The sequence below is a fragment of the Mirounga angustirostris genome, unplaced genomic scaffold (assembly GCF_029215605.1).
Source record: "Mirounga angustirostris isolate CCGP_5_RB_7025 unplaced genomic scaffold, mMirAng1.0.hap1 SCAF_3, whole genome shotgun sequence".
Taxonomy (NCBI): Eukaryota; Metazoa; Chordata; class Mammalia; order Carnivora; family Phocidae; genus Mirounga; species Mirounga angustirostris.
Window position 1 is genome coordinate 120180835 of NW_026991711.1, and position 12242 is coordinate 120193076.

Sequence of the window (12242 nt, forward strand, 5' to 3'; positions counted from 1 at the left end):
CACCAACAACAAAACAGAAGAAAGAGAAAGGAGTCGATCCTATTTACAATTGCACCCAAAACCATAAGATACTTAGGACTAAATCTAACCAAAGAGGCAAAGAATCTGTACTCAGAAAACTATAGAATACTCATGACAGAAATTGAGGAAGACACAAAGAAATGGAAAAATCTTCCATGCTCATGGATTAGAAGAACAAATATTGTGAAAATGTCTATGCTACCTAGAGCAATCTACACATTCAATGCAATCCCTATCAAAATACCATCAACTTTTTCCAAAGAAATGGAACAAATAATCCTAAAAGTTGTATGGAACCAGAAAAGACCCCGAATAGCCAGAGGAATGTTGAAAAAGCAAAGCAAAGCTGGCGGCATCAGAATTCCGGACTTCCAGCTCTATTACAAAGCTGTCATCATCAAGAGAGCATGGTACTGGCACAAAAACAGACACATAGATCAATGGAACAGAATAGAGAGCCCAGAAATGGACCCTCAACTCTACGGTCAACTAATCTTTGACAAAGCAGGAAAGAATGTCCAATGGAAAAAGACAGTCTCTTCAACAAATGGTGTTGGGACAATTGGACAGCCAGATGCAGAAGAATAAAACTGGACCATTTCCTTACACCATACACAAAAATAGACTCAAAATGGATGAGAGACCTCAAAGTGAGACAGGAATCCATCAAAATCCTAAAGGAGAACACAGGCAGCAACCTCTTCGACCTCAGCCGCAGCAACTTCTTCCTAGGAACGTCGCCAAAGGCAAGGGAAGCAAGGGCAAATATAAACTATTGGGATTTCATCAAGATAAAAATCTTTTGCACAGCAAAAGAAACATGCAACAAAACCAAAAGACAACCAACAGAATGGGAGAAGATATTTGCGAATGACCTATCAGATAAAGGGGTAGTATCCAAAATCTATTTAGAACTTACAAACTCAACACCCAAAGAACAAATGATCCAATCAAGAAATGGGCAGAAGACATGAACAGACCTTTTTCCAAAGAAGACATCCAGATGGGCAACAGACACCTGAAAAAGTGCTCAACATCACTCGGCATCAGAGAAATCCAAATCAAAACCTCAATGAGATACCACCTCACATCAGTCAGAATGGCTAAATTTAGCAAGTCAGGAAACGACATATGTTGGCGAGGATGCAGAGAAAGGGGAACCCTCCTACACTGTTGGTGGGAATGCAAGCTGGTGCAGCCACTCTGGAAAACAGTATGGAGGTTCTTCAAAAAGTTGAAAATAGAGCTACCATATGATCCAGCAATTGCACTACTGGGAATTTACCCCAAAGATAAAAATGTGGTGATCTGAAGGGGCACATGCACCCCAATGTTTTTAGCAGCAATGTCCACAATAGCCAAACTATGGAAAGAGCCTAGATGTCCATCAACAGATGAATGGATATAGAAGATGTGGTATATATAAACAATGGAATACCGTGCAGCTGTGAAAAAAAAAAAAAGAAATCTTGCCATTTCCAACAACGTTAATAGAACTGGAGGGTATTATGCTAAGCGAAATAAGTCAACTGTAGAAAGACAAGTACCATATGATCTCACTGATATGGGGAATTTGAGAAACAAGACAGAGGATCATAGGGGAAGGGAGGGAAAAATGAAACAAGACGAAACTGGAGAGGGAGACAAACCATAAGAGACTCTTAATCTCAGGAAACAAACTGCGGATTTTTGGAGTGGAGGTGGGTGGGAGGGATGGGGTGTCTGGGTGATGGACATTGGGGAGGGTAAGTACTATGGTGAGCACTGAATTGTGTAAAACTGATGAATCACAAACCTGTACCCCTGAAACAAATAATAGATTATATGATAATAAGAAAAAATTTTTAAAAATGACATTTGAGAGTTTTTTTACACTTTATTTTGCCAATTTTGTCTCCTGATTTTTTGTATATAATGTGGTCTTTTTAGAATTATGCAATTAAGAAATGTGAAACTTGTTTTAATACTTTTGATACTTTTTGCCAGTTTGATTCCCCTGCAAAATTATCAGACTCTATAGTTCCTCTAGTAAGTATAATAAAAAAAAACACACACTTATTTTATTCTGTAAAGTGTTTTACAAATGAGACACGATATTTCCTATTATTTAATAGCAACTAAGAATATATTGCTTGGGCTCCTAAGCTAAGAGGTGGGATGCCGGGTGGCTCAGTCAGTTAAGCATCTGCCTTTGGCTTAAGTCATGATTTGAGAGTCCTGGGATTGAGTTTCACATCCAGCTCCCTGCTCAGTTGGGGAGTCTGCTTCTCCCTTTCCTTCTGCCTGCTGCTCTCCCTGTTTGTGCTCGCTCTTTCTGTCAAATAAATGAATAAAATCTTAAAATATATATATATAGTTTAATTTTTATCTGTCAGATTTTCTCTATTAGACTTTTCTTAGGCCAATGAAAATACATTTTTACCTTGGAGGAAAGAAGCAAGGATACTCTCAAATCCTGTGAGACACTTCTTTACAATAGAAGATACTAAAGCAAAACACAGGGAAAGGTCAAAATTATGTGAAGAACAAAGACGTTGAAGGAAAAAGTTTGAAGGAAAATCTTTAGAATATTCCAACTGTTTAGCATTCTTACCTACTCATGTGAAAATCTAATATATGTTGATTTTGAAAGAAAAAAATCCCACCTTAGGTGTCTGCCTTTGGCTAGGGTCATGATCCCGGGGTCCTGGGATCGAGCCCCACGTCGGGCTCCCTTCTCAGCAGGAAGCCTGCTTCCCCCTCTCCCACTCCCCCTGCTTGTGTTCCCTCTCTCGCTGTGTCTCTCTCTGTCAAATAAACAAATAAAATCTTTAAAAAAAAAAAAAAAGGAAAATAGCACATGTATATTATATTATTTCCTAATGGTTTAGAAGATAATTTTTTTTCACAGTTTTCATAAAGGTCTATTTCATTATTGGTGGTAGTGCATTTAACAGTTAAATACGTTTAAATAATGTATAGGTGACTGCACGACTGCAGCATTGGTAACTAGATAGATAACCAATTCAACTAGAAACCAGCTAACAAGTAACTGTCTAAATATTTAAAATACAGCTCTTGTTTAGATCATCCTTTGATTTGGTCACCTTCTTGGCGGGGGGGGGGGGGGGGGTGGAGCCTGCTGATCACACTGGAAATATATTAAGGCCAAATCTTCTGATATCCATTCCCAGAGGTTTCTTTAGATAATTTACAAGACTTTCCTAGCATCATTTGAGATGAGATGAAAACAAGGTATTAATGAAAACATTTAAAAACATCTGGCCTCATTGTTTATTTTGATTCTTCCTACGCATAAAATGAAAGGAAAAGGAAAGATAAAAGATTTGCTCCAATTACTGTACATCCTCTTGGAAGCTTAGGGTTTTATCAGGTTGTGAGGATTATGAAAAAGGATTAAGGAAAAAAGAAAAAAATAACTTTTCCTTTCCTGGCATATAGGTCTTTAAGCACAAGTTAAGGTATTTGATTCCAATACTTGTTGGTAAATGGGGTCTTTGGCAGCAAAGTAAGCCACTTGCCCATAATAAGGAGAACTTTTTTCTTCTTTTTTTTTCTTTTTCTTATCCTTTAAAAATAGCTTTGTAACTGTTTTTGTGTTCCATAGACTAAAGGATTGAGCAGGTTTCCTTGTTCAGAGCTTAAACCAGCATGGGCTCTTAAAGTGACAGTTTCTTCTCTACCAAAGCTGCATCTTCTTACCCAGTATGTTCAAGTGGGTATCGTGGTGTGCAATATTTCACTAAACCCCATTTCTGTTCTCTGTAAAAACCTTGAAATACATTCAACATTTGATTATTCATCACTCTAATGAAGTAATCATTATACTTTTGCTTCCTTTCTGTCTCTTCTGCTTTCTATATTGGAGATAGTAGACAGAATAAGGAGGGAAGGAGAGAAACTCACTATCTAATTTTTGTTTGGTTTCTTTTTTTTAAAAAAGATTTTATTTATTTATTTGAGACAGAGAGAATGAGAGAGAGAGAGAGCACATGAGAGGGGGGAGGGTCAGAGGTAGAAGCAGGCTCCCTGCCGAGCAGGGAGCCCAATGTGGGACTCGATCCAGGGACTCCAGGATCATGACCTGAGCTGAAGGCAGTCTCTCAACCAACTGAGCCACCCAGGCGCCCCTTGTTTGGTTTCTAAACCTGCAAAATGGTTAACCAAATCATATTTTATGATTTAAAAAAATTGAGATTATGTATTTCAGTTATTTATGCCTCATATTTGTGTAAATAATAAAATATTTATGTTTCGCATTTCTCTTTATTATGGCTTATACTATATGAGAAATGTTACTAACGCAGAGCTAAATACTTACAGTCTAGATATTGTGTTCTTGGATCATTGCAAATCACAGCCTGAGGCTGACCTATAGTCTCTCAAATCTTTAGATTTTTTTTTCCCAGAGACCTTACTTATTTACCAAGTAAGATGAATAGAATCCTAATATGTTAAAGGGAAAGACTAGTGAGAAGAAACAATGTTTCAATAACTTTGAAATAAGTTGCTTTGAAGAGCAGTGCATTTTTAAAATCCATAGGAAAACACAGTGCATAAATTTGGGGCTTGAAATCAGGAAAGTGTATTTCTAATTACCTACCTCAAATTCTTTGGTGTATATGGACTCATTGAGTGATGACTAGTTGGTAGAGAGGGAGAGAGGTATGTAGGGAGAGGGAGAGAGGAAGGAAAGAGAAGAGAAGAGAGAAAAAAGAGAAAAGAAAAGATTGTTTCCTTAATTGGGCCACTGACTACCTGGGGGTTCTTGAGCAAGTCATTTAAACACATTGCAACTAAATTTGGTTGACCAGATCTATAGGGATTTTAAAGTTCTAAAATACTACAGTTCCTTTAAAAATTAATTAGACTCTGAAAATAATTTTTTAAAAGCTGATAATAATCTCGCCAAACACAGATGTTTTCTCTTCCTTATTAATATTTAAATGTGTAGTTCTTGTTTTGTGCTTGTACTACTCTAATAGTGTTACATCCATTAATACATATACCCTCATTTTATAGATGATTAAGCTGGAACACAGAGTTTAAGTGGCTTGGCTTACCAAAGGTCACACTGTGGGGTTGAGTTTTAACCCCAGTCAGTCTAGATACAAAGTCCATGCTCCTAAAAACTAAATTTATCCCTCTCTTGAGTCTTCTGTGGTCACTCTGCTTTTCACACATGTGGTGGTGATTCTAGTATGAAATACTAGTATGAAAATGGAGACATCACAGTTTAGCATTAATGAATAATCAGACGTGTTCTATCATAATTTCTTTAACTTTCCCAACTTCTGGTGAAATGCTTCAGTGTTTTTCCATGTCAAATGCTTACTTTTTGGAATCCTTTCCTATAGTCCACATTATTACAAAGCTTTGTATCTTTAATTCTAAAATACTACCAAACTCAATCCTGAAAACTTCTACTAGATGATAAAATCCTGGAATGATTATCAGTTTAGGAGACGTGAAAAAGAATTATTTTTGTAATTTTAGAAATAAAATTGCAGGTGATTTTAACTTATAAATAGATTGCTTTGTGGCCATGAGGATACATGCTTATTTGTTTATTTCACTTATTTAACAAATATCTATTAATAGTCTAATAGTATTAAACCAAAATATTAGCTATATGTATAAAGGTGGTAAAATTTATGCAGAAATAAATGTAATACTCAAAAAGAAGTAAAAAAGTGCCTTGAGAGAAAAAGAGACTGAGGGCTACTGAAGGAGGCAGAAGGGGAGGATTACATCCAGACTGGAGGGACAGGGGCTGTACTGAGGGCAGGCTGCATGGAATAATAGTCTTTGGCCTAAGAATAGAACAGGTTTGAACATACACCAGAAGTTTAAAAAGGGAAATCCAAGTCACAAGTGCATGTAGACACGTGCACCGGGGTGGGAAAGTTACTATTAACAGCTAAACACTTTGAATATAGAGAAACAGTTAAAAGGAATGGAGATGCTCTTTGGGTGGCACCACGTCACTGATGCCATAACAAGGAGCTGGAATTTTTTTTTTTTTTTTTTTTTTGAGAGAGAGAGTGTGTGCACGAGTGGGAGGGCAGGCAGAGGGAGAGAGAGAGAGAGAGAATCTTAAGCAGTCTCCATGCTCAGTGTGGAACTGGACACAGGGCTTGATCTCACAACCCTGAGATCATGACCTGAGCTGAAATCAGTAGTCAGTTGCTTAACCACCAGAGCCATCCAGGCACCCCTGGAATTTATTTCTTAAAATAGGTATTTAAACATCTGGTAAACAGTTTCAGAAGAGTTTTGATTTAGAGAGATTAATCTGGCTATGGTTTGTAGAATAAATTTTGGAAGCAGCAGACTCTAGAAGCAGGAGGATTCCCCTAACAGAGTTAGAAATAAGAGGACTAAAATTGGATAGTGACCATGATAACAGAGAACAGAGATAAGAGTCAAAAATACTTTGGAAGAAAATAGGAAGTAGGGGTGCCTGGGTGGCTCAGTCGTTAAGCATCTGCCTTAGGCTCAGGTCGTGATCCCAGGGTCCTGGGATAGAGCCCACATTGGGCTCCCCGCTCAGTGGGAAGCCTGCTTCTCCCTCTCCCACTCCCCCTGCTTGTATTCCCTCTCTCGCTGTGTCTCTTTCTGTCAAATAAATAAACAAAATCTTTAAAAAAAAAAAAAAAAGAAAACAGGAAGTATTTGGGAAATGATTGAATGGGACACAGGAAAGAAAGTTACTAAAAGGGGTTTTATCCTTTTGTATTGAGATTCTGGAAGGAACTAGAGGACACTGAAGGAGAAGCAATATGGAAGGGTAGCACATGTTCAGTGCTATGTTTATACCTCGAGCAGACTCAAAAGAATTTTTTTTTAAGAAAACATCTAGGAAGTAATTAGAAAAACACAAACAATGCAGGAGGAAGCAATGAAAAAAGAAAACACAGATTAGGACTCTGCCTCACAGAGAGGACAGTTAAAGTCATACAGTGAAAGAGCTTATACAGGTAAAGAGTATAGGAAGGGGAAAGCTCCACGGAGAGGTCCTTGGGAAGACTACATATTGGGAGAAAAGGAGATAATTATTAAGTGCACACATCTACAAAACAATATTATAATTGTATCTTATACTCATGTCACAAATATGGAATTAAGAACTTGAGACAGCCAGCAAGGAAAAGGAAGAGGAAGGGATATCAATAAGAATCATAAAATGAATAGGAAAAACCTCTCTGGAAAAAATGCAACTGGAGTTAGGGGTGAAATGTGTTTTAAGCAGCGAGGCTGAATTGTGTTCAAATGCTTCCAAAGGAAGACATTTTAAGGAAAGCCTATTGAAGTTCAGAATCAACGGGGCCTTTTCAGAAAGAAGTTATGGTAGAGGTGGGAGCAGGATCCAGATTCCAGTTAGAAGGTCAAGAGGAGTTGAGGGAATATGTAGAAAGTATTCTTTCAATAAGGTTACCAGTGAAGGGAATAGAAAATATATATCCCTCATTGGAATGAGTAGTAGGATGGAGTGAAGAACTATTTTGGTTTAGGATAGAACTTGATTGAGCAGTGTCATAAACTCAAGAGGACAATCTAGAAATGAAAGGCATAAAACATAAATGTAATAGTCAATGACCAAGTGGCTGAAAGAGTAGTCAGAAAAGAACTGGCTGAGGGCAAAAGAGTGAATGTTAGCTCACAATGAAGAAGGAGATATTCTTTCCTCTGAGGCAGGAGGAAGGAAGAGGCCATGAGAAGACACATACACATACTGAGGTAGAGATAGGGGGAGTTTAGATTTCATGACCGAGGGAATTTTGATTTTATGCTTTGCCTTAATCTCATTTTTTGAGAAGAGGCCAAAACTTTTAGATAAGAGTCAGCTAAAAAATGAGACAGATTAACACAAATGAGACAAATTAACACAGATAAAAGGATCGTTAGCTGTTTATAGGCTAAGCAGAGAATATTTGGACTTGAAGTATTACCAGTTGACCTCATCTTACTGCTTTTTCAATGATTCTCTGGCTCCTAGGAGAAGTGGATAATGCAAGGGTAGGTTTACCCAGACACTGATATTTACAAAAAAAATTGGGTCAGATAAGGGAAGGACAGAGAATTTAGGATGCTAAGCTATTTTTGCTCACTGACCTGGCAGAACCTTGGAGAGAGAGTGAGAGGAGGGAAAGGAACAATTCCTGAAGGGGGTTATTATGTGAGAAATAGGAGTAGCTAAGGAACCCTAAACACGATGGTAGAATAAAAAAGTGACTGTCATAGGATTGAAATAGGAGGGGTTAAAAAATAGAAAGTTGTGTTCAGAGAAGCAGATGTCGGAGTTCAACATCTTGGATCTGAAGTAGATTCAGATGATTTTGAAATGAAATGAGGGTGTGTATGGGAAGTCAAAATTAAGTGAGGGACGCTCAAGACCCATGAATGATTATCAACAACAGCGACGACAGAGACAAAGATATACCACCTAATCTTATTAACTATTTGTTATGTGCTGGGAACTGTGCTGAGTGCTTTACTTCTACTAGCTCCATTCATCTTTACCTACTTGACTGTGTGGTAGGCAAGATTCACAGCCGTTGGGCTGATTACCGCCCTCCCCCACCAATGGGTTGAATTGATTAATAAGGTTAGGCCGTATATAGGTTTTTAATTTTCTAGGCACCCTGAACACTTAAGGTTCACACAGCCATATGCAAATAATTCATTAGGGACGGTACAGAGCAGTTAACTTAGAATAGAACATGTTGCATAACACTGGCTATGGCTGTAGATATTATATAAGGCACAGTCTCTGGACTGTTTGAGAGAGCTAACATTGCAAATACAAAAAAAAAGAAAAAACTCCCTAGGAGCATCTGTCTTCAGAAAATACAGGATTTTTTTGAGGAATTGTCATTTTATGTTCTTATTTTTGTTACTTTTTAAGCATAAGTGAAACTTTTGAGTCATTTTTATGGTTAAATATATAAATTATTTTAGTCATTTATTATACATTTCTCACATATTTTTAGGAATTATGACCAACTGTAAGACGAAATTCAATGCATGCATTTAAGCTAAATGCATTAGTACTTTATTAGTAAATAGAGAAGTGGGCAGGCACTCTGCACAGATCATTAAAAATGCATCACTTAACATTCTTACGCACCTGGTTGCATTATGATAACATAATTGTAGCAATTTTTGTTCCTAGTTTCATTAAATAGACTACGCAGCACTATTACACCTTGTATAGTTATTGCCACAGAATTCCAAAACCCCAATCAGGTGAGGGTGGTGGCTACTCCATAATTACCATCTGTTTAGCTATGTTACTGTTTCCCATTATAACTCAGAAGGTCAGTGATACTGTTCATGATAGCAAGGGAGCAAGACCAGAAGTAATAAAATAGTTCTGAGACTAAGGAGGCTCTGCTACTCCAGCTGATGGACAGTTAATTGCTTGAGTGTAAAACAGTGAGAGCACTGGGAGAAATAGAGAACTTTGCAATATGGTTGATGTCCAAGTACAATATTATTTGGTGGTTTTTCAATAAACTACATTGTTCAATTAGAGGACATGAGCATATCCTGTGGCAGAAGAAGATATAATCTCTATAGAAGCAACATTTGTTAATATTTTCACAATCTCAGACTACTTGGATGAGCATTCCAAATCCCTTAGACCAGTGTTAACTCCTCTTTAGCAGCACATTAGAATCACCAAGGGACTTTACACATTACCAAAGGTGTGGCCCCACCCCAGGCCAATTAAATCTGAATCTGTGGAGGGTGATACCCAAGCATGGAAATGTGTTTTTTAAAGTTGCTTTGGGGGCCTCTAATGTGCTAGGAAGGTTTAAAACTGCTATTCTACAGTTAACATTAAAAAATAATAATTGTCAGTATAGATAGATCCATTTGTGAAAAACTAGATTTTTTTTAGTTTCAATTCATACTGCTTATATAGGAAGACTTGCATAGTTCATATATTACCCATTGACTTTAATTAATCTTTTAGAATTAATTAATAAGCAATCCTTTGAAAAGTTAACATCTGACTTCTTAGTTCCTATAGAGAAACTTCAAATGTGAGAATCGAAAGGCATTTATTCCTAGGAAAATGTTTTAGAATCTGTGCAAAATGTTCTTCTAAGCATATGGGATTTATGTTTATCCATAGAGCCATGTAATTAACTCTATCATTTTACTTGAGTAAAGAGAAGAATAAACAAATACATGTAAAGCTCTACCTTAAAAAAAATACTTCCATAAATATCGTTACTTATTGCCTATAAACATTTTTATAGTGTTTAATATTTTTCATATTTAAATAGATTATAGATATTTTCACAGAGAAACCATTTCCACAGGTTTTTAGAAATCACATTAAAATGTTTTATAATTAGGTGACAAAAGATCACAACTGGTAGGGGTAAGAGCACTTACTTCTCTTCACTATGCCTTTCAGAAGGAATATAATTGCCCCCCTCTTAAGTGGCCAGTGTTCCTTCCATATTATCTTTTTGATCACCTGTAAGAAAAATATAGACTAATCTAAATTTAGTTTTACAGAAAATGTGAAATAAAATGCTACTTATTAATTTTAAAACCTCTGACACCTTGGCTCTATGTTTCCAGTTTGAGATTTTTGAGTACTATTTTTTTTTTAATTTAAAATGTCTCAAAACTATTTGCTATAGTCTCATTAAACTCCACACATTGTTTTCAAAAGATATTCTTTTCTTTTTGTTTTTTTTTCAACTAGGACCCCTACTATGGCTGGTGGCCTATTTTCTATTGACAGAAACTACTTTGAAGAGATAGGAACTTACGATGCAGGAATGGATATCTGGGGTGGAGAGAATCTTGAAATGTCTTTTAGGGTAATTGCATTTTACTTTATTTTTTTAACTCTGAACACACTATGCTGTAGCATGCACATATAGACCCAGTAATTTACTGTCAAATATTTTTTTTTGTAAAGTGATGCAAATTACTGATCAGTTGGTCATTTTAATACTTATTTAGAAGCTTTGCTAGAGTTTTTTGCATGCAATATTTACTGTTAAATTGGAAATTATAGCTATTTTTAAAGTTTTCAAAAATAATTCTTTTATTCATAGTACAAAGACATTAGGGCTTTCAGTTTTTGAAATAAAGAGGGCTTTATTTCTTATATAAAGCATTACCCTATAAAATCGCATTGTGTTTTTGAATGGAAACTTGGAAGTATTTATGTTACCTGAATTTGCAAGTGCTGCCTGAAGTTATTCTCAAATACCTTTAAGAATAACCCATGGTCAAAGGAACTCTGGATAATTCTGCAAGTAGCATGATTGATTTCACAGTTATAGACATTATTGTTTGATGAATCAGTTTGAATAATGCAAATTCACTTATTAAATGGCCTTCCAAGCAAATGAAAATTAAGGATTAATCCTTCATGCATATGATACTGGAAAGCATATGAATAATTTTTATATTTTGTTATATTTGGAAATCTAAAAAGCAGACACATAAATGTGCCTTCATGCTAACAAATGATAAGTGCTAGAATACTGTTTTTTCTTCAAACCACATATATTATTATTTTTAAATGAATTAAGTTAATAATACTGTTCTTTTCTTTCTTCCTGGAATTTAACATGAAATATTCAAAACGCTGTATTGATTTTGCCAAAATCGTGTAATAAAATTATTAGAGTTTAGATATAATTATCTATGAAGTGCAAGAGTTATGACTTTTAATTTCGCATTTAGAAAGTAAAGTTTGTTTTTCACTAACAAAATATAAATATATGATGTGTAAGAAAAGTTAAAATTTGAGAATAAAAATTACTTTGAATTTATATAATGTGGAATTTAGTGGATCTCAATAATCTGAATTATTTTAGAACCACTAGAATGGCCTTCTTATACAATTTTTTACCTATAAACCTTCCTTATAGCCAAATGTCTGAGAACATCATTAGCTAATGGAATTGTATTCTTTCCATATTTGCTTATGTACTTATAGTCAGATTAGAACTTGCCCCACAAGATTTGGCACCCTACTCAGGAATGTCTTCTTGACATCAGGCACATGATATATCCTTCACAACTTTTAGGGACATTGGGGGACCCAACCTTTTCACTTGGTGTAGTTCTCAAAGTGCAGAAAATAAGAGGTGACCGTTAAAAAAAGAAGAGTAGAGTGGAAGGAAGGAAGGAAGGAAGGAAAGAAAGAAAGAAAGAAAGACGGGAGGAAGGCAGGCAGT

General features: G+C 36.0%; 1 protein-coding gene across 2 annotated transcripts in view; it reads left to right on the top strand.

The window, feature by feature from the left end:
- GALNT13 (polypeptide N-acetylgalactosaminyltransferase 13) overlaps positions 1–12242 on the top strand; it is a 544730-nt gene that overhangs the window by 349645 nt on the left and 182843 nt on the right. For both annotated transcript variants that reach the window (XM_045867449.1, XM_045867450.1), the window contains exon 8: positions 10751–10868. In XM_045867449.1, the coding sequence (XP_045723405.1) occupies positions 10751–10868 (118 nt within the window). The remainder of the gene's footprint in view (positions 1–10750; positions 10869–12242) is intronic.